The sequence below is a fragment of the Leuciscus leuciscus genome, assembly GCF_965113295.1.
Source record: "Leuciscus leuciscus genome assembly, chromosome: 5".
In the NCBI taxonomy this organism is placed as follows: Eukaryota; Metazoa; Chordata; class Actinopteri; order Cypriniformes; family Leuciscidae; genus Leuciscus; species Leuciscus leuciscus.
Genome location: NC_138729.1, coordinates 14,724,888 through 14,750,097, shown reverse-complemented (window position 1 = coordinate 14,750,097; position 25,210 = coordinate 14,724,888). Strand labels below are relative to the sequence as shown.

Sequence of the window (25,210 nt, the reverse complement as noted above, 5' to 3'; positions counted from 1 at the left end):
GCATTGACGGCAAAAAAAAAAATTGTTTTCATTTTTTTGCCGGTAGACCTGGGATCGAACACGGGTCTCTCGCGTGAAAACCTGAGAATCTGCCACTGGGCCACAGGGGAAGACACAAAGGCATTTATATAGCGCGAGTATTATCAGAGAAACCTGTGTTTCTGTGTAGGAATGAGCACTGGGCAGTGGCCATTTTGTTTACACTCATAACACCATCGGCCGTGGCTGGAACACCAGAAAATACACTCTATGGGATTTATCTGGGTAGCCGTAAAGCGGCGTTTGTGTGCAGGCAAGCGGGCTGTGTCGCCGACTTGTTTACTGCAGAATACACTGGAACAGTCGCATTTACTGGAACTGAAGGAGCGAGAAGTTGCCATAGAAACAGAGAGCGTCAACATGCTGGCGTTTGTTTGCAGGCGTGCGTGCATTACAACAGGCTCGCTCACTGCAGTATGACATTTCCAGTCGCCTGAACTTCAGAGGGGAATGAGAAATGTGTGAGAAATAGAATTCGGCCCGGCCGCAGCGGGACATTATCACTCTTTTCTCCTTTCGCCAGTGACGCACGGGAACCATAGAAACGGTGTTTGGGTGCAGGCGAGCGGGTTGTACAACGCGCTCGTTGGCTGCACAATGCACATCTGCAGTCGCCTTTCAGGGAACTGACAGAGCGAAGCATTGGAGGCATAATTAATCTGCCGTTAGACCGAGATTCGAACATCGGTCTCTCGTGTGAAAAACCAAAGATTCCGCCACTGAGCCACAGGAGGGAACACAAAAGCTTTCAGATGCACGAGCATATAAGAGCGTCAACATGTTTTCTTCGGCGTTTGCTTGCCGGCGCTGCAATATTTATATTTCCAGTCGCCTGATCAGGGAACTGAGAAATGTGTGAGAAAATTCAGGTCAGTCCAGCCTCGGCGGGACTAAAACGCTATTTTCTCCTTTCGCTGGTGATTGACGCGTGAATGGGGCGCAGAGGCAGGGTAGCTTTCTTGTACGTAAAGAAAAACTAACCCCGACCGTCCGCTTCCAGCCTCCCCTGTGAACGGCGCATTTTGCGCGGCTCGAACAGAGGGAGAGAGAAAGCTAGCCCCGTGACCGTCCGCTCCTGACATCCCCTGTGAACGGCGCGGTTTGCGCGGCTCGAACAGAGGGAGAGCAGGTATCATCCTCCAAGCAGGCAAGGCAAGCGGGCGCACCGGCGAGCTTTGCGGGTTGGGGGTTGGAAAGGGGCGTCTTGAAAAAGACGCCCGGCTCTTTTAGTGCAATGAGAGTGTGTGTCGTGGCGGCGAACACACACATATACACAAAACACAGTAACAGAGAAAAGGATATGTACGCCGGAAAGCGTCAGCAGGAACGGCGACTGAAGGCGGCGAGTTGTCGACCGGCAGCTTCAGATGCAGATAAATCCCGCTGGGTGCTTGCAATCAGACGGCACGGCTTCCTCTCAGGATCCAGCGATGCGTGAGCCCGCTGAAGAGATGAAAAACTGACCAAACCAGCCTCTCTGGGCCGTATTTATAGCCCTGGCCCCACCCGATTTCGGCGGGACATGACGTAATGGGCGCGAAGCGCCCTCATTGGTTCTGACGTCATGAGGAGCCTCTATCGATAGGCTGGTGCAGTTGCCGCAGAGCAGCCAATGGGCGCGCGAGCTGTCTCGCCCATGTCTGCATGCTGCTGCAATGCGTTTTACATTATTGCAAAATTAAGGATAATTTTTGGCTTCAATATCTCGAGGAAAAGAGGTTTTCCCCTAGCGTAAGATATTCTTACGCAAGTACGAGAGACCTCTCGTAAGAGAACCGCATTTTTCCATTTCCATATCTAAATTACGTCATATGCTCTCATTGACAAATGCGGAACAATTAGTTCATGCATTCATGACATCAAGGCTAGATTATTGTAATGCTGTAATGGGTGGTTGCCCTGCACGCTAAATAAAAAAACTACTGCTGGTCCACAACGCAGCAGCTAGAGTTCTCACCAGAACCAGGAAGTATGACCATATTAGCCCCATTCTGTCACTGCATTGGCTCCCTATTAAAAATGTTATACATTTTAAAATATTGCTCATTACTTACAAAACACTGCAGGTTTAGCTCTGCAGTAAGCTCTTAACGCATTATAGTCCTTCACGTCTATTGCAATCTCAAAATTCCGGCCAGTTGATAATACCTAGAATATCAAAATGGACTGCTGGTGGTAGATCCTTTTCTTATTTAGCACCAAAACTTTGGAACAGTCTTCCTAACATTGTCCGGGAAGCAGACACACTCTGTCAGTTCAAATCTAGACTAAAAACACATCTCTTTGACCTAGCATACACATAACACATTATAGACTTCTATAATTCAATGTTAGACTGCATAGATTAGGTCAGCCAGAACCGGGAACACTTCCCATAAATCCTGATGTACTTGTTACATAATAAGAAGAATGGCATCTAAGCTAATATTAGTCTCTCTGTTTATCCCAAGGTTTACCGCAGTCCGCCGGATCCAGGCCGTATCCAGATCTGATGAAGGACCTGCGCCTGGACACGACGACAATGCAGTCCTGAAGTGTCAACTTGTCTCTCCCCTATGAAGGCCTCCTTCCCTTACCTCTGTACAGATATAACGTTGTCGGGATAATTTCGGTTCACGTGGCTACGCGGAAGCGATAAAAATTCTGTATTATAAATATTAAGGCCAGACAAGTAGTTTGTTGTGGGTTGGTTTATAAAGAAGGACTACACGCCTGCGCACATATATATTCAAACGCGCATACCTATAGACTAAACACGTAATACACATGTGCACGCCATCAGCGTTCTCACAGGTTTGCGTTTTTAAAGTTTGTGCAGAGAGAACTTAAGGGTTTTCTGTTAGAACAGTGTCGTGTCAGCAGATATACAACTACGTGCTGCCTTCCAAGAGCTACAACTTCTGATGTAAACAGGGAACTTCAGAGCAGTCAGAACTCCTTAAGAAGGATTTCAATTAACTTTTTGAAACACTTAAAAGACTAAAGGTTCAGACATTCATCAGTGGACCACTCCCAGCAAGAGGAACAAACAGGTTTTCATGGTTGCTTGGGCTTAATACATGACTGTAAAAAACCTGCAATATAAAAGGAGTGAACTTCATCGACAACTTCAATCTTTTCTGGAGTCAGAGACAACTGTTTCAACAGGATGGCCACCACCCAAACAAACTTGGTTCAAGATTCAGCACCCAAGGACGACTTTCTGGAAAACAGCCAGGGAAGCCAGGACAACATATCACAGCAACAGCCCCTCTCACCAGACATGTTATTCCTCTCTCCAGCATCTCCACTTCTGTGCTTCTCAGAGAAAATGGAAGAACTGGTGTATGCTTGAACCAAACTATCCCACTCTATTACTGCGAGCCCCCAGATATCAACCAAAAAACACCAGGCCCCGCAACCCCCAAACCCTGCGGGTCCAGCTCGCCCTCGCCCTCCCCCACCTCCTGTGAGAGCTCTTCAGCCTCTGCCACAACGCCAAGGCCCACACCCTCCTCCCTCTGCTCGAGGTGAACCAAAAACAACTGATACCAGCTCTCAGTGATATGTGTCGGGTCCCCCGCTATGATAACAGTATCTTTCTCAAATGCACTTTTAACCCCCTGAGGTCGGCTGTCGCGCCGGCGCGATAGGCTAGTTTTTTTCCTTATCAGTGCAAAAAAGAATCAAAATACTAACATAAATTTTTATCTTATATGCTTGTGTTATACATCAATCGATCCTGTTAAGTGTGTATTTTTTCTGTGTATACTCATAATAAAAACAAAGTGTTGTGCTTTTCGCCAAATAAAGAAAAATAAACATGATGCGAGTTCTGCCTCCTCTCTGTCAGTGAAGTCCATTCTGAAACACGTCCGAAAATGAACTGTAACTCAGCGAATACTTCTCACACAGACACGTGAGATATGTCTTTATGAAGCTCTTCTTTTAAGTGAAGTAATTAATATAAAAAACAAATGTTTTCAACTCATGTAATCCGTTTGAAAGCAAGGAGAGGTACCGTTTTTTCCTTCTCCCTTCATTATCTCTAATGAGCTGAGGCCGACCCGCCCCCGGCGCTATTCACATGGTAAATAGTTTAGGTGATCTATGCATCGCACCCGCCCCCCGATCAATGCCTTAAAAACACGAAGTTTCATCAAATCAGATTCACTGATAGTTCATCGCGTTTAGAGAGGATGGCTCGTTTCTCCGGTAAAGACGCCCTTCAGTTGATTCTGGACAGCGAGGAAGAATTCACCTTTTCCTCAGAGGAAGATTGTAACTCGGACGACGAACGGCAGCATTTTCAAGAGTGAATTGATCCCGCCAAGGATACAAGTTCGGAGTAAGTTGTTTACTGTTATATAATTCCTTTTCTGATAATATAGAACTTTATATATATTTAATTTCTGAATTTTCAGACTATATTTTCCCTAGTTTTGGCTAGCTTTTGACACCTTACAGGAACGATTGCCTTACAATATCCCTAACATTCGTGTAACTTATATGCTTAAGTGTAAACTTTTTTAAATGTGATATTGCTCTTTAAACATATTTGTATATTAAATATATTTCACTCAGTTTTGATTAGCTTATGACACTGATTCATGCTAAAATACTGCCTTATGCGTAATGTAGATTGTTTGTGAATATCTGCTTATAGGTTATATAATGTGGTTTAGTGCAAATATATTTCAGCCTCCGGTAAAATATGTGATACTGTCTAAATACATTATATTTTTATATAAATGTTCTGGTTTTGGTTGGCCTATGACAGTATTTATCATGCTGCCTTATGCACAGATGTTTGTGAATATAGACTGTGTAAATGTTTTAGTGATGTGTCGTTCGCGAACGATCCGTTTATTGTGTGCGTCACTAAATGCGTGCGGTCTTTATGGCCCATCAATACTCGCGGTGACGCGGTCTATGGCTCATAAATAGATATTTCTCCGTTCTATGGCCCATCAACAGACATTGTGCATCCATAACCATCAATTGCTCATCAGTTTACTTTGAATAATGTATGCTAACAGTTGTATTTTGTTGTTGTTGTTGTTTTTTTAGGAATGTGTCTGCATCAAGCTTTTCCATGTCCTGCACCTGTGACTGCCTACAACAAACACATGGGGGGTGTTGACCTGTCTGATCAGCTGATACAGTACTACACTGCACAACACAAAACCATGAAGTGGTACAGAAAGATCTTTCTACACTTCTTGGACATTGCTTCCACCAACTCTTTCATTGTGCACAAAGAGCTACATGGTAACTTGTCCCATAAAGAGTTTATGGAGCAACTAATAACAGAGCTCTGTGGTGTGCCACAGAAAACAGCACCAAAACGGACCAATAGTGACCATGTACCGGTTCCAGGAGCTGAGCTGACATCAGATGACAGGGATGCTGCCACAGTTGGTCGCCGCAATTGTGTGCATTGCACAGCAGTGCGTGGTAAAAGACAATTAACACCATGGAAATGCCAGGCATGCAATGCTCACTTATGTCTTCAGTTGAACAGGAGCTGTTTTCAAGAGTGGCATAAAGATGTGTGACTGTGTTCAGATGTGTGTGCTCTGCTGACCACCTTCCACTAACCATCAGCCTTCAGAAATCATTCTGATATGATGACAATTTTTTTTTAAATCAATGTTGGAAACTGTTGTGCTGCTTAATATATATTTTTTATAACCTGTGATAGTTTTTTCAGGATTCTTTATTTTGCTCACATTGATTTGCTTAGAGCCCGCATCAACGGGGCATAAGCATTTACTGTGAGATACCTGCCTTTACTTTTGTTTATCGCTCACAATTGCTTTGTTTATAGCAGACTGATTATTTTTTTATTTTGCTCACATTTGATTTGCTTAGAGCCCGCATCAACGGGGCATAAGCATTTACTGTGAGATACCTGCCTTTACTTTTGTTTATCGCTCACAATTGCTTTGTTTATAGCAGACTGATTATTTTTTTATTTTGCTCACATTTGATTTGCTTAGAGCAAATTTAGAACATTTAGTTCCTCCACATAGAGGAATTACAATAAAACAGATTGAAAAACAAAACCTTTGAATCTCCTCTACTTCTTTGTTCAGGCTGCTTCACTTGATGGGCCATTAGCCATTGGGGGAGTGTCTATGTCACACCCCTGGTCTGAATCTCATTAATACTGATAGGCCATTACCACTCCCATGCATAAACCTCTTCTGACAAAAAAACAGTTTTACAAAGTTTAAATCAATGTATTGTTTTATGTGAACGATTAGGCAGGATGATTTTCACATCATTTTGAAGCCAGAACTCGAAGCGACAACATCCATTAGTCAAAAGTCTTGTTGACACATATTTAGTATGTGTTTTGTGGTCTTATTTCTTATTTTTATTTTTTTCAATAACCACGCATAAACATTATTCTCTTAAAAATTCAAACATATACATGCATGTTGATCACATATTATGGTAGCCCTGTTTGTGCTATATAGAGTGAATTTACACCTTTGCCATTAACATGTTTATAAATAACTGAAAAAAGAACAAATGTCAGAGCATGTCAGAACACCTCCAGGGCCCAGAAAACCCCTCAGACCCCAGAGGGTTAAACATCCGCTCACTTAAAAATATATCACTTCTTGCCAATGACTCAACCACAAACAACCTGGATTTTATGTTTCTAAATGAAACATGGCTAGAAGACAGCTGCAGTGCAACAGTCCTCAATGAAACATCCCCTCCTAACTTTACTTCTATGAGTGTCTGCAGAGTGGGTAGGAGAGGTGGAGGTGTAGCTGCTCTTTTTAAAGTCTATCAATGTATGCAAATATCATTTGGGAATTACCTGTCTTTCGAATATCTGGGTATTGTGTTAAAAGGTGCTCCATGCATTTTACTCATCATTATTTACAGGCCTCCAAAATACTCTCCAGCCTTTGCTGAGGACTTTACAGAACTGTTATCAACAATTACCTCAGAGTTTGACTGTTTTGCCATTGCTGGATATTTTAACATTCACATAGATAATGCAGAAACCAATATGGCAAAATAAATCAATACTGTTTAAAAAACTTTTGATCTGACTCAGCATGCCATGTACATGGACCCACACACAATCGTGGACACACTCTAGATTTACTTATCAGTAAGGGTCTAAACATTTCATCGATTGTTATTAAGGATGTAGCACTGTCTGATAATTTCTGTATGTTCTTTGATATATTGATCTTTCCTGCCATTGAAGCTAGATCTGTGTCTGTCAAGAAAATATGCTTAAATGAGAAGACTAGTGTACTATTTATGAAGGATATATCTTTAACACCAAGCATATCTGCTGACTCTGTTGATTTTCTCCTTGATTCTTTTAACTCAAAAGTTAAAAGTGTAATTGATGAAATTGCTCCTGTGAAAGTCAGGAAGAAAAGTGGCATGTGGCGGAAGACAAAACTTGTAGTCCATTATAACATCTACAAAGACAGCATCCATGCTTTCAATATGGAACTAGGCAAAGCTAGACAGACTTTCTTCTCGAATATTATAAATAGCAACTTAAACAACACATGCACTCTTTTTGCTACCGTAGAGACACTGACAAACCCCCCAAGTCACATTCCCAATGAATTGCTCTCAGACAGCAAATACAGTGAGTTTGCTTCCTTCTTCAGAAAGGTGATAAGCACATCCTTGAGTTGCACTGGGGTCAGACAGATCAGACCACAACCTGAGAAAGTAGTTACTATGTCTGATTTCGAAGAAATTGATAACACAATTTTGGAAGAAACCGTACAGCACCTTAAAACATCAACCTGCGCCCTTGACGCACTTCCAACATCTTTTTTTCAAAAGTGTGTTAAACTGTTTAGAAGCAGATCTCCTAGAAGTCGCAAATGCCTCGCTTCTCTCTGGGAGTATTCCAAACTCCCTGAAAACTGCAGTTGTCAAGCCCCTACTAAAAAAGAACAATCTGGATAAGACCATATTTCAGCAACTATAGACCGATCTCAAATCAGCCTTTTATAGGCAAGATCATTGAAAAAGTTGTCTTCAATCAGCTGAACAAATTCTTAAGCTTGAATGGATACTTTGACTATTTTCAATCTGGTTTCCGACCGCATCACAGCACAGAGCTCATAAAGATAATAAATGATATTCGCTTAAATACTGATACAGGCAAATTATCAGTGCTGGTACTACTCGACCTCAGTGCTGCATTTGACACTGTCGATCACAACATACTTCTTGACAGGCTGGAAAACTGGGTGGGGCTTTCTGGGATAGTCCTAAAATGGTTCAGGTCATACTTAGGAGGTAGAGGTTATTATGTGAGTATAGGAGACCATAAGTCTGAATGGACATCCATGACATGCGGAGTCCCTCAAGGCTCAATTCTTGCGCCACTCCTATTCAACCTGTATATGCTTCCACTGAGCCAAATAATGAAAAAACAAAACAAATTGCTTACCACAGCTATGCAGATGACACACAGATCTACTTAGCCCTATCGCCCAACGATTACAACCCCACTGACTCCCTGTGCCAATGCATTGATGAATTGAACAGTTGGATGAGCCAAAACTTTCTTCAGTTAAACAAAGACAAAACTGAAGTCATTGTGTTTGGAAACAAAGATGAAGTTCTTTCTGCTCCTACAGTAGTCACATTCAAATCCAGACTCAAAACACATCTGTTTAGCTGTGCATTTACTGAATGAGCACTGTGCCACTGTTCATCCGACTGTTTGTACTGTATTTTATTTTATTTTTCGTTCTAAACTGTTTGAATTATTCTTATTTCTTTTGATTATTTTAATTTATTATATGTAAAGCACTTTGAATTACCATTGTGTATGGAATGTGCTATATAGATAAACTTGCCTTGCCTTGCCTAGCCTAGTCTTTATATTGCTGAACCCATTGCCTACAAAAAAATAAATATTTTTTTTTTTTTACAAAGGATGTGTGGGATCTCATTGTCAAGAGTTGCCAATGGGCTTTATGCACAGCTGCATTACTTCCTGAATTTCAGCCAGCTCTTTGTTTCCTGTCTGCCATTATTGGACAAACTGATTAATCCAGGTGTGCCTGACCTCAGTAACAATAATCAGACACACCTGGATTAATCAGTTTGTCCAATAATGGCAGACAGGAAACAAAGAGCTGGCTGAAGTTCAGGAAGTAGTGCAGCTGTGCATAAAGCCCATTAGGTACAAAAGAAAGGTACAAAAGTATTTCCAAAACTTTAGATATGCCATGACACACTGTGAAGGTGTCATCAACAGGCCATGAATATTTAAAAGGTCTTGTGGCAAGGGGGACATGGTTTAGCATTCGTTGCAGTTTGGGAGCAATGACAGGAGACGCAATTGGCGAGGGAAAAGCCTCTGGTTAGTGAGATCTAACAGGTGTTTTCATTTTGCAGTGAGTAGAGAGACAAGATAGGTGCTTCTTAATTGGAAGGCTGCATCCTAGTAAGATTGCATATCTTGGCTGCCACGTCATCAAGCTCCAGCAAAGGACGTCTCAATTTAAAGGATCCTTTGAAGGCAGCCTTTGTTTCGCATCTTTTATTCGGCCTGTTTTGAAGGATGCATCCTTCGAAGTGTATCCTTTGCGTCCTCTAATCACCAACAATCCTTTGCACACAAACCAATTCACAAAAAAGAATTAGCAGAAAGTATATCAGCACTGAGCTTGTCCAGTTTGTCTACGTAATGCAATTATTTGAGATAAAGGCATTATGTTTTTGTTTGTTTTGTTGTAAATTAATCACATAATGCTGAACTGTGCACAATGTAAACCAGTAGGAGACCACAAATTGTTGTCATTAGCTGTACTGCGTTAATAGAAGGGCAGTTTTTAATATATTTGGGGGTGGACGAGGAGCCTGGAGGAGTTGCCAGGAGGAGACACCAAGGTGAAGCCAACAGGGTTTGGGTCAAAGGGGTGGAGGGATGAGGCATTGCCGGAGGCCCAGAAGTCTTGTGGTGCAACCAGGGTGATACCTGACCAAGAAGGAGCCGGAGGTATGAGGAAGCCCAGAGGAGCCTGAGGGATGACATACCATGGTGTAGCCGAGGGAGCATGGAGACAAGGAGGAGATGATGGGTCGACAGGTCAAGGTAGAGTCAGACGGTGCCAGAGAAGGAGGGCTTGACGGGACTAGTGAAGGTGGGGCCACGGAGCTTGAAGGTGAAGTCAGACAAGGAGGGAGTGGGTGGCTGGGCTGGACTAGTAAAGTAGACTTGAGACTGGGCTGAACCAGCTGCAACAAAAAAGCTTGGTAGCTGGATGGAACCAGCGGGGCTCCACTCCATACCATCGAACTCCACTAACACACCCTCAGGTATGGATGTTGGTGCCGGCTTGTGGTCAACGAGTTTGATTATCGATTAGTCGTGTCTGCACGCTGTGCTCGGAAACCATCACCCAGTCACGGTGCTTTACAGTAGTGAATAACCCATTTCTATGGACAAAACGCATATGGAAAATAGCGGAGGACACAGAGTGAGCTGCTGTGAGAAAGGTATATAATTCAAGTTGTCTGAAACATGAGAAAGCTTTATATTTAGAAAACACTTCAAACTAAAGCATAAGCATTTACTGCGTCTTGCCCTGTCGTGCTTTTACAGACACGTGTGCTGTTTAATGCCGCTGACACGTGTTTTCCTCAGCAAATAACTTACATTTTATGGTTATATCCTTATCTGTAAATGTTAGAAAGTCCTGTGAGTGTGGCAAAATAAGGGACACCCATTCACGCCCCACAAAAAATTTAATAAAAATAATAATATGGCAGGCTTGAAGGACAAAAATAAAGAATAAGACACAAATTATTGGTATATTAACACAACAACTTCACAGCTCAACAATAAAACATTCTTGCAAATGAACACGTTACATATTTTTTTATTTTTTATTATTTATTTCTAAAGATATCTATCAGGATGTCTGTGCCTTAAGCAGTCATTCTGTCACAGTTGTGTTCTGTTTAGTTTGTTTCATTGCCTGTCTTCTTGTCACATGTCTTCATCATTATCAGTTCATCTGTATCACCTGGATTTAGTTAATCATCATCATCTACATCACCTGTGTTCAGTTAATCAGTGTTCATCTGTGTTAGTATTTAAGTTCCTTCAGTTCAGTCAGTCTTTGTCTGTTATCCTTAGTGTGTGAGAGTATCATTTTTTTAGACAGTTCTGGATGAGATGAATTGTTAATCTTTAATTCATTCACTTTAAGACTATTAATTATTTGTCCCATTTTTAACTAAATTAACTATTTTTAAACTATTTTTTTAATGTCATAAATTGTATATGACAGGATTATTTTTTTTATGTAGCCTATGAATGATCAATTATTAAATAACATTATACATAATACAGTCATAAAATAGAATATTAATTAAGATTAATTAAGCTCTGATAATGTATGGAATATTATATTAACAGACATTAATATTTGTCCACCATGAGCAATTGAAAATGCTTTTCGGCAAACTGTGCAGTTTGTCTTATAGAGTTACTAAACAGACCAATTGATAACTTTCTTCCCATTCAGTCTTGTATTTGGAGAGCCTCATCTTGGATTTCACTGTCGGGCATGACCTCGACATGCAGGTTTACGGCACGTAAACTTGAGACTCTGCATTGTATCGTCTTTGTTTCCAAAGTAACAATCACACGCAAATGAGCTTCTCTACAACATGTTCACTCTTTTTATTTGCTATTAGAATTCTTCACGCTGCAACGAGTGGCAACCCTACAAGTGAGTATTGTTAAACTTAAAGACTTCCGAGCACCGGTGGGCACATGCGCATTAAACAGACGGAGCGCAGTAGAATAGGAGCGCAATAGAGCGAAAATACAAATTTTGCTAAAATATTTTTTGTTAGAAATTAAGTGTATGTTTAAATTTCAACATTTAACACAAGTAATCATATTTATAAGAGTCGTAACAGTAAAGGCACTATTGCTGGAATAGCCCATTAATGTAATATAATTACTATGTTCAAAAGAGTGAACATCTTCATACCCGTGTTCTTCATACTGTCAAGGTATATAGATTCGCTGTCTCCTCTCTCGTCTTGTTGTTGAGTGTGTGTGTGTATGGGCAGAGCTGCTGATCACTGCCGCTGATCAGTTTCCAGCTGCAGCTGATCAGCGCGCCAGCTGCAGCTGATTTACACATCCTATTTAGTCTCTCTGTTGTCACCTTGTCTTTATCAGAGCGTTGTTGGATGTTTGGTGTTATCCTGCCTGTTTCCCGTGTGTTCCTGCCATCGTCTGAACCTGTGTATTCATCAGTGTTGGGCAGTAACGCGTTACTAGTAACGCGTTACTGTAACGCAGTTACTTTTGACAGTAACTAATACTGTAACGCATTACTTTTTAAAATAAATTAACTCCGTTACCGTTACCATATGGTGCGTTGTCCGTTACTTTTTTAAATGAATTAATTTTAGCTGAAGTGTAGCCTACAGCCTAACCTGTTTACAGCAGCGACGCATTGTAGGATTGGTGGATGCCAACCACACGCAGACGCACTGTGGGCGTGTTTCCATTTATTCAAGTATGCGCGGCAGTCATGGCGAGTCAAGGCGAGAGCAAGACGAGTTTCTCAAAGTGGAAATATGCTCATTATTTCACTTTAGTTGAGCATAAAGACAAAAACCTTTTAGTAAAATGTAAGCTGTGTCTTTCTGGTTCGAAGGTCCTATCTACTGCGATAAACAGCAACTCCAATCTGTCGAAGCACCTCCAGAAACTACATGCCTCGACGAAGCTAGAAGCTAACCCGGTGTCGGTGGACACACTCGAAGTGAGTCAAGCCCCTCCAGCCAAACAACAGCGACTAGATTTTAACCGGACTGTTAGCCAGGGACAGATCAACAAAGCTATTGCACGGTATGTTGTTGAAAACATGCAGCCTGTCTCTACTGTGGAGTCGCCGGCGTTCAGGCAGCTCGTTAGCATGATAACATGTTCAGGCGGCACACAGCAAATGGGACGAAAAACTTTTTCCAACTACTTGGATAAAGAATATTCAAAAATGGAAAGTGAGCTGAAGACAACATTTGAGGGGCTTGACTACATCGCGACCACTGCAGACATTTGGTCTGTCCACAACAAAAGCTTCCTAGGCATGACAGCCCACTGGATAAACACCGCTACTCTTCAACGCCAGAAAGCTGCGTTGGCCTGTAAAAGGATTAAAGGTAGACACACGTATGATGTCATTGCTGGTGAGATCGATCACATTCATTCATTATATGGACTGTCAACGAAAGATACAGCTACGGTTACTGATAACGGCTTTAACTTTGTAAAAGCCTTCCAAATGTATCAGCCGGAATCGGTCTCTGACGATGATGATGAAGAGGATGAAGAGGTTACCTTCACAAATGTTGCAGACGTGCTTGACACCTCCACAGAGGAGGGGATTGTTTTACCACCACACCTGAGGTGTGCCTCTCACACACTTAACTTAATTTCATGCTCTGACGTGGACAAGTGGCTGCTTTCAAATCCTGGGACTAAAGGAATTTACAGAAGTGCTACCGCCAAGTGCACAGCACTGTGGAGTAAGGCTAGCCGGTCGACTTTGGCTTCAGAGTTAGTGGGCGATTTGGTTGGCAAAAAACTGCTTGTGCCATGCTCCACAAGGTGGAATTCATTTTATGATGCGGTGGCAAGAATAGTTGAAATACCCATGACTGACTTGAGTACCATCTCTAATCGTTTAGAGCTAAAATGTATTGGTGAGAGGGAGTTTCACTTTCTGAGGGAATACTGTGCCATCATGAAGCCTCTCACAGTTGCTCTCGATATCCTGCAAGGAGAACAAAACTGCTACTATGGCACCCTCCTGCCCACAATAGAAGTTTTGATGTCGAAGCTACTGGAGATAAAAGAAGGCCTGGTTATTGCAACTGGCCTACCTGATGCCATAGTTCAGGTAAGAAACATTCATCAATATTCAAAAGAAGTTTATAGATGTAAACATTAATATTTTTAGCTGAGCAAGCACCAATATAGCCTAATAAATGGAAAGAATGTAAAGTGCACAACATCATTTTTGATTCTATTCACACACACACACACACACACACACACACACACACACACACACACACTTACACACACACACAGTACTGCACCTACCCACTGGATGAAAAATAAACAGTAATACCATAATTTGTTTTTTGCAAAATAAAGTTTTAATTTTGTCCAATCAGTCGCACATATATTTTCATTTTCTTAAAGTGTGTGTTTTTGTGATGTTTAAATAAATGATTTTATAATCATATCTATAGGTCAAAAATCACATAGTGGTGTACAGCTTTCATAGAACGTACATAGAGGGAATCTTTCACTCATTCTAATATCTGTGTCACTGTTTTTTAGGCAATCAAAACACGATTTGCATCCGTCTTGGAAAGCAACGATGCAATACTGGCAGCTGTCACACTTCCTATGTTCAAACTGCGATGGTTGAGAGACCAGAGGAAGAAAGAGATGGTCAAAGGAATGCTGGCAGCAGAGTGTCACAAGCTCATCCCTCGCCCTGGCCCTGTTCAGCAAGCAGCCAAGATGCCTGTGTCTCCGACAACACCAGACTCAAGCTCCTATAATGTGCAGGACTTTTTCTGTTTTGAGGAGGCTGATGATACCTTCAGCACTGTAGAAACTGAAGTAATGACCTACTTGAGAACAGCCGAAACAGGGATGGAGATTCTTAAACAATTTCCCACAATAAAGGAAATTTCTCTTAAGAAAAATGCAGCTACTCCATCCAGTGCACCTGTCGAGAGACTTTTTAGCCTGGGAAGTCTGGTACTGTCTCCAAAGAGGAACAAGCTGTCTGACCAAAGGTTTGAGAGACTTCTACTCATGCGGTACAACCACTGGTTTGAAGGGTAAAACTCAACTTAAACGTTAATTCAGGTCCTTGCTAGTAAGCACATTTTGTTGTTTCAAATAAATAAGCACACATTTGTTATTAAAAATGTGTTTGTTAAAAATAATGGTTAGTTTAGTAGCCACAGTTACATTTCTGTTATATCATAGAGCACTAATTTTATGCATTATAAAATGCATTACGTTGTATTGCTAGGGAAAATGCGTTTTTTATTATTTTTTTTTAACATTTTTATGGACATATACAACAGCAGATTTTGCACTTTAAATACACACAGCTTATTTACATAAGTTGGTGACATGCAACTCTTAATTTGAGGTTAGGTTGAAAACATAATTTCATTTTTTAAACAGCATTTATATTTTTTATGTTTTTTTTTATGCATATAATTTATGTTTGTCAATAGCAGTTTTTTGGTGCTGAGTTTCTCGAAATTGATTCTGAATAATTCAGATTGCTTTCATTTATTTATTTCAAAATGTTTTATGTTGTACATTGTTGATAGTTTTCATACTTAAGCTGTGAAAGGAACATTTTTAAGGGCTCAACACAACAGCTTTTATGATGCAGAAGCCACTTTAGTTTTTGATTCTGAATATCAGAATTGAATCATTGATTCTGAATTCAGCTTGTTTTGTTATTTATTTCAGAAATCCTTGAGATATATTCAGTTTGTTCTGGTCTGACTTAAACCGAAAGTCATTTTTAAACACTATTTTATTTAAGTCAGTTTTGTGTTTGTATATAGACCATAACGCATAAAAGGCCATTAATGGGAACATTAAAGAACATTCTTTAAAAAAGTAACTAAAAAGTTACTTTTAACAGTAATGCATTACTTTTTGGTGTAAGTAATCAACAAAGTAATTGAGTTACTTTTTGAATGAAGTAACTAGTAACTGTAAATAGTTACTATTTCTTAGTAACTAGCACAACACTGGTATTCATCATCATCGTCATCGTCCTGCCCTCTAATCACCCACACCACTTCCTGGTTTCCGGTTTCAGTTCGTCATCCTCATCACCATCTCTCACCACCGGAGTTCCGGGCTGTCCCCAGCGTCCCTGTGCTGCCAAGTGTTATCTCTGGACATTATATCATTCATCACTCACACCATCTCTGACCTGCTCATCTTAATAAAATATCTGTTTGCACTTGCAGTTGAATCTCTTCATCATTTCATCACAGAACGCTCTGACCAGGAATGGATTCAGCAAGTAGATCTGCACCTGATCTCAACGAGTTTGTCACGCAGCATTTCAAGAATGGACCAACAGGAGGAGAATCTGGCTGTCACAGGACGAGCAGTACAGACCTTGGTAGTACAGGTGTCCGAGCTGACCCAACAGATTCAACAACTCGCTCGTCCCACTGCGCCCAGCCCACTGCCGATTTCCCTCCTCCAGCAGCCAGCCAGCCGCCAGCCCGAACCTCGACTGAGTTATACTCTGGTGAGCCCAATTACTGTAGAGCTTTTCTGACGAAATGTTCCCTGTTCTTTGCTCTGCAACCTCAGACTTTCAATACGGAGGAAACGAAGGTAGCCTTCGTCTTGACGCTACTCTCGGGACGGGCGGCTCTGTGGGGAACGGCGGTGTGGGAAAACCAACATCTCTGCTGTTCCTCGTTCCAGGCACTCTCGGAGGAGATGAGACTAGTCTTTGACCGGGCGGTGGCGGGAAGAGAGGCAGCGCGTCAACTTGCCGATCTCCGTCAAGGTGATCGCTCGGTTTCTGATTACTCTATTGACTTCCGAACCTTAGCCACCGAGTACCACTGGAACGAGGAGGCGCAGTGGGACATGTTCCTGTATGGGCTGGCTGACCGCATCCAGAAGGAAATCTTTACCCTGGACCTGCCCAGTAAACTGGATGGACTTATTGAGCTGTCTTTGAGGGTGGACGCTCGCCTTCGCCGTCTTGGACAACGGTCCAGGACGGTCCCTCATCCTGGGAGCGTTGAATGCCCTCAGGCCAGCGGCAGTGATGCGGTCAGCCCCGTCTTCGATCCCGAGCCCATGCAGGTGGGTCGAGCTCGGCTTTCCCGGGAGGAGAGAGAGACGGAGATCCCGGGGGCTTTGCCTCTACTGTGGCGGAGCTGGACACTTCCTCAACAACTGCCCAGTAAAAGACCGGGCCCGGAAGTAAAGAGGAGGCTACTGTCGGGCAGGATCTCCTTGGATAAGACCTCATCCTCTACTCTCCTTCCGGTGAGACTGCTGTGGGCAGCCCGATCCCACGTCTGCCAAGCACTTTTGGATTCTGGGGCAGAAGGTAACTTTATGGACTTGTCACTCGCTCAGACACTCAATATACCCATCACTCCACTGAAGGACACCATTTCTGTCAGTGCACTAAACGGCCAGGAACTCCCCGCCATCACTTTTACTACCAATCCTCTGACACTCATCACATCTGGCAATCACACTGAACAGATTTCATTTTTGCTCCTGGACTCACCCCTGGCTCCCATCGTCCTCGGTCACCCTTGGCTGGTTCAGCATAGCCCAAGGGTTGACTGGGGACACAATTCTGTCTAGTCAGGGAGTACTCAATGACTCAGTCTTGTCTTGTGTCTGCCTGTTCGTCTGTCTTGTTCTGTTTTTTCAGAAGGAGGCAATGAATTTATCTAACGTGCCCTCAGAGTACCTCGACCTGAAGGGAAGTGTTCAGTAAGTCCCGTGCTGCTTCTCTCCCTCTGCATCGTCCCTATGACTGTGCTATAGATTTACTCCCAGGTAAGCCTCCGCCTAAGGGCAAGCTTTACTCGCTTTTCTGTTCCAGAAAGGTAAGCCATGGAGAAATATATTTCTAATCCTCTAGCCTCTGGATTCATCCGCCCTTCCTCTTCTCCTGCGGGGGCGGGGTTCTTTTTTGTGGGGAAGAAGGATGGTTCTCTGCGACCTTGTATTTATTACCGAGGGCTGAACAACATCACGGTAAAGAATACTTATCCTTTGCCGTTGATGTCTTCAGCTTTCGAGAGGTTGCAGGGAGCATCCGTCTTCACAAAACTGAATTTACGTAACGCCTATCATTTGGTTCGCATCAGGAAGGGGGATGAGTGGAAAACCGCATTTAACACCCCCAGGGGCCATTTTGAATACTTGGTTATGCCCTTCGGGCTATCCAACTCCCCAGCGGTTTTCCAAGCACTCGTCAATGATGTGTTGAGAGACATAGTTGATCAGTTCATATGTCTACCTGGATGACATATTGTTTTTTTTTTTTTGTTTTTTTTTTTTTTTTGTCTCTCCAGGAACACGTTCAACACGTCAGACTAGTCCTTCAGAGATTGTTAGAGAATGGGCTTTTTGTCAAGGCGGAGAAATGCGCTTTTCATGCACAGTCTGTTCCTTTCCTAGGTTACATCATCTCTTCTGAGGGAGTGCTTATGGATCCAGACAAGGTTAAGGCTGTGGTAGATTGGCCAAGTCCAGATTCCCGTAAGGCCCTACAGAGGTTTCTGGGGTTCGCCAACTTCTATCGGCGGTTCATTCGCAACTTCAGCCAACTAGCCGCACCTCTGACTGCCTTGACCTCCCCCAGAACAATGTTCAGGTGGTCCGATTTAGCTGAGGCTGTATTCTCCAACCTCAAAAGTCGCTTTGTTTCGGCTCCCATCTTAGTCGCCCCTGATTCCACACGTCAGTTCGTGGTGGAGGTCGATGCTTCAGAGGTGGGGGTAGGTGCAGTTCTATCCCAAAGTTCTTCCTCAGACGACAAGATGCACCCTTGCGCGTTTTTGTCCCATCGTTTATCACCTGCCGAATGTAATTATGACATTGGTAACAGAGAGTTGTTGGCCGTCAAGTTAGTGTTGGAGGAGTGGCGTCATTGGTTAGAAGGGTTGGGGGTACCTTTTATCATTTGGACCGATCATAAGAACCTTAAATATATTAGATCTGCTAAAAGACTCAACTCCAGGCAGGCTCGATGGGCACTTTTTTTTCGGACGTTTTGACTTTTCTCTATTGTACCGCCCCGGGTCCAAGAACATCAAACCCCGATTCCTTATCTCGCATTTTTTATCCATCCGAACGCCCGGTTACTCCCGAGTGCATTTTGCCTGAGAAGACAGTTATCTCCACACTCACATGGGAGGTTGAGTCGAAGGTCTAGTCGGCCTTCGAAGGGGTAACGCCTCCGCCCAGTTGCCCACCGAGTCGCTTGTTTGTGCCGGAGGAGTTACGGTCCGAAGTTATTCGATGGGGTCATTGCTCCAACATTGCTTGTCATCCAGGAGTAAACCGGACCAGCTGTTTAGTAAAGCAACGATTCTGGTGGCCATTAATGGCTCTCGACATTCGCAGTTTTGTTTTGGCTTGCTCAGTTCGTGCCATTGGTAAGACGTCTAACCGACCTCCTGATGGGTTACTCCATCCGCTGTCTGTCCCTTCGAGACCCTGGTCCCACGTAGTGCTAGATTTTGTCACCGCCCTCCCACCCTCTAATGGCATGACGGTTGTTTTAACCGTAGTGGACCGGTTCTCGAAGGCGGCACATTTTATTCCCTTGCCCAAATTTCCTTCAGCCAAGGAGACAGCGGTGACTGTTGTAGACCACGTCTTTCGTTTACATGGCCTCCCGATGGACGTGGTCTCCGACGGGGTCCCAATTTGTGTCCAAATTTTGGAAAGAGTTCTGCAGATTACTAGGGGCTACAGTCAGTCTGTCTTTGGGTTACCATCCCCAGAGCAATGGTCAGACCGAGCGAGCCAACCAAGATTTGGAGAGTGTTGTGATGTTTGGTATCCAAGAATCCTTCATCCTGGAGCCAACAACTTTCTATGGTTGAGTACGCACAACTTGTTACCAGTGTCATCCACGGGCCTCTCTCCGTTTGAGTGTAGTCTAGGGTACCAGCCACCAAATCTTTCGAGTCTGGATTCCGAAGTCGCGGTCCCCTCCGCTCACGCCTTAATCCAGAGGTGTCACCGCACATGGACCAGAGCCCGTGAGACTCTGCTCCAGGTGGGGGCGCGCACTAAGGCTAAGGCCGATCGCCACCGGTCAAAGCCTCCCATATACGTTGTGGGTCAAAAAGTGTGGCTTTCTACCAAGAACGCTCTGCTCCGTGTCTAATAAGCTAGCTCCCCAATTCATCGGCCTGTTCACTGTCACCAAGATCATTAGTCCGGTGACAGTCCGCCTCAAACTTCCTCCGGCGTACAGGAGAATTCACCCCGCCTTTCATGTCTCCAAATTGAAGCCTGTTTTTTGTTCTCACCTTAATCCGCCAGCCCCGGTTCCCCCACCGCCGCGACTCGTATACGGGGAACCTACGTATTCGGTCAATCGTATTCTGGACTCGTGGACTGGGAGGGTTACGGTCCGGAGGAGAGAAGTTGGGTTCCTGCTAGGGACATTCTGGATCACTCCCTTATTGATGATTACAATCAACGGGTAAGTTCTCCTGAGAGCGCCAGGAGGCGCTCCTAGGGGGAGGGGTACTGTCACGGTATATAGATTCGCTGTCTCCTCTCTCATCTTGTTGTTGAGTGTGTATGGGTGGAGCCGCTGATCAGTTTCCAGCTGCAGATTTACACATCCTATTTAGTCTCTGTTGTCACCTTGTCTTTGTCAGAGCGTTGTTGGATGTTTGGTGTGTTCCTGCCTGTTCCCGTGTTATCCTGCCTGTTTCCCGTGTGTTCCTGCCATCGTCTAAACCTGTGTATTCGTCGTCATCGTCCTGCCCTCTGATCACCCGCGCCACTTCCTGGTTTCTGGTTTCAGTTCGTCATCATCACCATCTCTCACCACCGGAGTTCCGGGCTGTCCCCAGCGTCCCTGTGCTGCCAAGTGTTATCATCTCTGTACATTATATCATTCATCACTCACACCATCTCTGACCTGCTCATCTTAATAAAATATGTTTGCACTTGCAATTGACTCTCTTCATCATTTCATCACACATACCTCGTACAAGTTAACATTTTGTGCTTTTGTTTTTTAATTTAGTTTTAATTTCTGCTTTAAAATAGTAATTACTATTAGTATAAAATAGTAATTTTTGCTTATGTACAGCATAGCCTAGATAAATTCACTATATTTGTTTTCATAGGCTTTATATTACACATTGTTTGTAGAATAACATTGGGAAGAATGTAGAATAACATTGTTTAAAATAATAGATGATATTTTATTTTTTATTAAAACGTTTTTTAATGTATAATCATTTTTTGATTTTCCATCCGATTAATCAATTTATTGAAAAAATTATAAACAGATTAATCGATTATAAAAATAATCATTAGTTGCTGCCCTAGTAATATCATAGTATGCCAGTCTGAACATTCCCATTGTAGAAAGATTACTGAATTGGTTCAAATTTGCAATCCATAATAAAAGTGGATTTATCACACTGGAAATAGAAGTTCAAATTGCTTGAAATGCGTTGTAGGATATACCAAGCACATTTGATTAATTATATCATAAATAAACAACACAGTATATTAATATATGCAATTAATACATCTGCATATCATGCAAATAATTAAATAAAAAATTTATTCACATGACAGGCCTAATATAAATATATTTATTACACGGCTCTCTACAATATGTCATTGAATCTCGATAACAACATGCCGATCCACATATCAGACTGCTCATCCAGGTAACTGAAACTTTCATGTCACTTGTATTACACAGCAGACTGACACTATATATAGAACTTTGTTGGTGAAAACCCGCCGTGTGGTGTGGTTTGATGGTATGGCGTCTCCTCCAGTACAGGGAACGCAAACATCATCGTGCAGGAATGGGTGCAGGTGTGTACCTGAACCCGGTGTAACTGTTGAAGATGTGCTCTTAATAGTTGGAGAACAAATAGGATTTGATAATATCATCTCTGTGTCACGTATGAACAAAGCGGTAATGGTGTTAATAACTGGTTAATGAGTTCATTGTGTTAACTTATTAAATGGTTAATTTGGGTGAAGGAAACATTTGTTTCTGTGACCCCGTATTAGGCTCCTGCAACAAAAATCACTGTCTCAAATGTACCACCTTTCGTGCCTAACGAATTAATTACAAAATAACTCATAAGATTTCCTCTAGGATGCAAAACCAGTATGCTGAAGCATGTTTTGTCTTTTAGAAGACAGATCTATAGGTTTTTGACCACACCAGACAAATCATTGGAAATCTCTTTCCATGATAATCAACGGTGAGAGTTTGTTCATGGTCTACGCAAGCACTGATAATCTGAGGTGCTTTGATTGTGGTGATTTGGGACACAAACGTCTTTCTTGTCGTCATAAATAAATTAATGATCGACTGCTGTCATCATTAGAACAAACAATCGAAAGTGGAGATACAGAGAATGAAAGCTCAAAACAACCTGAAGAGTGTGAAGACTACAGATGAGGTGAGTGAAAACTTTGTTTTTGTTATCAAAACTTTGAAAAGCCCAGTTGTAGTTATGCTGAAAATGCAGATTTCAGCATAACTACAACCTAAATGTAAGTGATGAATTGGATATGACTGTAAACGTTGCTGAGACTGATAGACCGGAGGTAAAGTGTGTGGATCAGGCTGAGGAGGAGTTGGGAGAAGATAAAGGTGATGATTTGGAAGTGCTTTCTCAATGCACGGATGAGGGCTCAAGAGATGATGAAGAATGGCTAGATTGTTTGGATGTGGCAAAGGACTTGTATACTGTTGGTTAAATTAATAGATTTCTGGATGTGACAAAAGGAAAAGTGGGGGTTGAAGTAAGGACTTTTTTTCCAGAGTTTTCTTGTTTTTTTATTTCTTTATTGTTTTTTTTTCGTATCTCTTTTCACAGGAGTCTTACGAGTAGGATCTCTTAATGTAAATGGTTTGAGAGATAATTTGTTAGAACTTATTAATCTGAAGAATATTAAAGGGCACCTATTATGACTCTTATCACAAGATGTAAAATAAGTCTCTTATGTCCCCAGAGTATGTATGTGAAGTTTTAGCTCAAAATACCCAACAGATAATTTTTTACAGCATGTTTAAATTGTCATTTTTTGGAGCTCAGAAAAACATGCTGTTTTAGTGTGTATCCCTTTTAGGGTTGGGTATTGGTTGGGTTTTATCCGATACCAGTACCTACTCGGTATTTTTCAAACGGTTCCGGTGCTTAAACGGTTCTTAAACCGGTACTTAAGAAAACGAAACCGCACACACTTTATCAAAAAAAAAATAATACCTGTGTGTGTTTTCTGAAAAAGATTTTCTGATTTCTGATAAAATTAAAAATTGTGCTGATGTAGCCGAAAACACTTAAGTTAAGATCAAAATTTTGTCTTCTCATATTATTTATATATATATATATATATATATATATATATATTATATTATATTACATATTATATATTATAGACTTTTACAAAACAGAGAAATATCTGACACTGAGCAGAAATATTTAACACACATAGTATAGCCTCATATAAATATACTTGATATACTTCATACTTGATATGCAAGATTTGCAGTTGGCATTAAAATACTAGACTTACCCGAAGAGGAACACTGCAGCTGAACTTGAACTTTAGTCAAGAGTGTCAGAGGTTTTGGGTTCTAATCCGCATTCGTAGGTTTTTTTTGTTTGTTTGTTTCTTAAACCGATTATGCTCATCAGTGGTTGTATATCAAACAGGGACACTTTGTGTGCATTATATGTTGTGATTTCACCAGAACGAATAGATATGAGGCGCCGTCTAGGGCCTAAATCGAACTTCATTCACGCACACATAAAACGGTTGCATACACATATACTAAGTAGTCACACATACATGTATACTGCTGAATGCTCCAACTATATGAAATGCACAACGTCACATCTAAAGTCGCTCACGCACACACACACACGCAAACTCTACACACACGAGACGCACGGAACTCTCCGCGCACATACTCATCTGAGACGCGAGCACACACACACACAAACTCTCCGCGCACATACTCATCTGAGACGCGAGCACACACACACACACACACAAACTCACGCACATACTCATCTGAGACGCGAGCACGCACACACAAACTCTCCGCGCACATACTCGTCTCATATAGACGGCGCCTCATAAATCTCTGCAACGTATTGAAGCGCGCGTCCGAGTGAAGAAAGTGCGGTGTGCGCGAGCCACAAGAGAAAACACTGATCGCAGCGGCAACGAGCACTTTGATCACTTGATTTAAAAAACACAGTTCAGCGCTAGATCGTCTCTTATTTAACAAACGAACTAAATGAATGATCTGCTGGTTAACTGGATATGTTTTGTTATTGGATCATTCGTGCCGCGAGATGTTTTATAGGGGGCGGTGAAAAAAGTCAGGCACCGAAATCAGGCACCGAAAGTTGCGTTCTTATTCGGTCTCGATACTACCGTTTACGTCGGAACCGGTTCCCTATTGGAACCGGGTTTCGGTACCCAACCCTAATCCCTTTAAATGCAAATGAACTGCTGCTGCCGGCCCAGGGGGCGGAGCATCACAAGCTCGCGCTCAGAGCCAGGACAATCTCATCTGATAATATCAGAACAGAAACTCTGTTGCGGTGTTCATTTCGACTCGGAGTCGGACAATAATGCCCACAGAGCCAGAGAATATATGCTGTATGGAGATAGAACAGGTATAGTTTAGTTTAATTATGGTTATAACATATTTGTAATCTGCTTTTATCCACTATTAATACAAGCCTGCTGTAGCAAACCCCGTCCGAATGATGACCAAAATATACTGACGAGTTCAGTGAAGTTTATTGTACATCACACAAAAGATGAACGTTAGTTTTACTCCAGAGAATCACTGTAAGAGCTGAATAAACATAGTAAAAGAAGTGAGCATTAAAGTCTTATAAACTCTCTCTCTCTCTCTCTCCCATTCATTATCATCAACATACACAGCGAAGTACACAAAACACTCGTTACAACTAACAGTAAACAAATATATACACACCTTTTCAGTGAATGGTCGTGCAACATTTTCTCATTTTCCCGCTGAGATGAGAGAAATCTGTATTTACCTCTTTACACTTCCTCCTACAATGACGTAAAAATCGTCATTTTGCGTCATTGTAGGAGGAAGTGTAAGAGGGGGGGATTTCTGTTAAGACTACAGGCACTAGTTCCCACCCTTTCAAACCCGCCCATAGGGGGTTGGACCTAATGCGCTAACAGACCTATCATAGATCAGTGCCAGTGCGTTTGATTTCACCGGCAGAAACCTGCATGTCCGGCCGTCGAGATCGTCCAAAATGTCCGGGATTCGGCTTTGCTTTCTACGGTCGCCATTCATTATTTACATGC

General features: G+C 42.3%; 2 protein-coding genes across 4 annotated transcripts in view; one reads left to right on the top strand and one right to left on the bottom strand.

Moving 5' to 3' along the window:
- The window catches only part of LOC309499902 (segment polarity protein dishevelled homolog DVL-2-like), a 116,839-nt gene that overhangs the window by 65,687 nt on the left and 25,942 nt on the right, over positions 1-25,210 (bottom strand). The gene's annotated exons all lie outside the window — the stretch shown is intronic.
- Positions 12,592-15,154, top strand: LOC309499913 (uncharacterized protein). Its single transcript, XM_082171447.1, has 2 exons — positions 12,592-13,964; positions 14,414-15,154. The coding sequence occupies exons 1-2, from the start codon at positions 12,594-12,596 to the stop codon at positions 14,927-14,929; spliced, it is 1,887 nt and encodes a 628-aa protein (XP_082027573.1). The 5' UTR covers positions 12,592-12,593; the 3' UTR covers positions 14,930-15,154.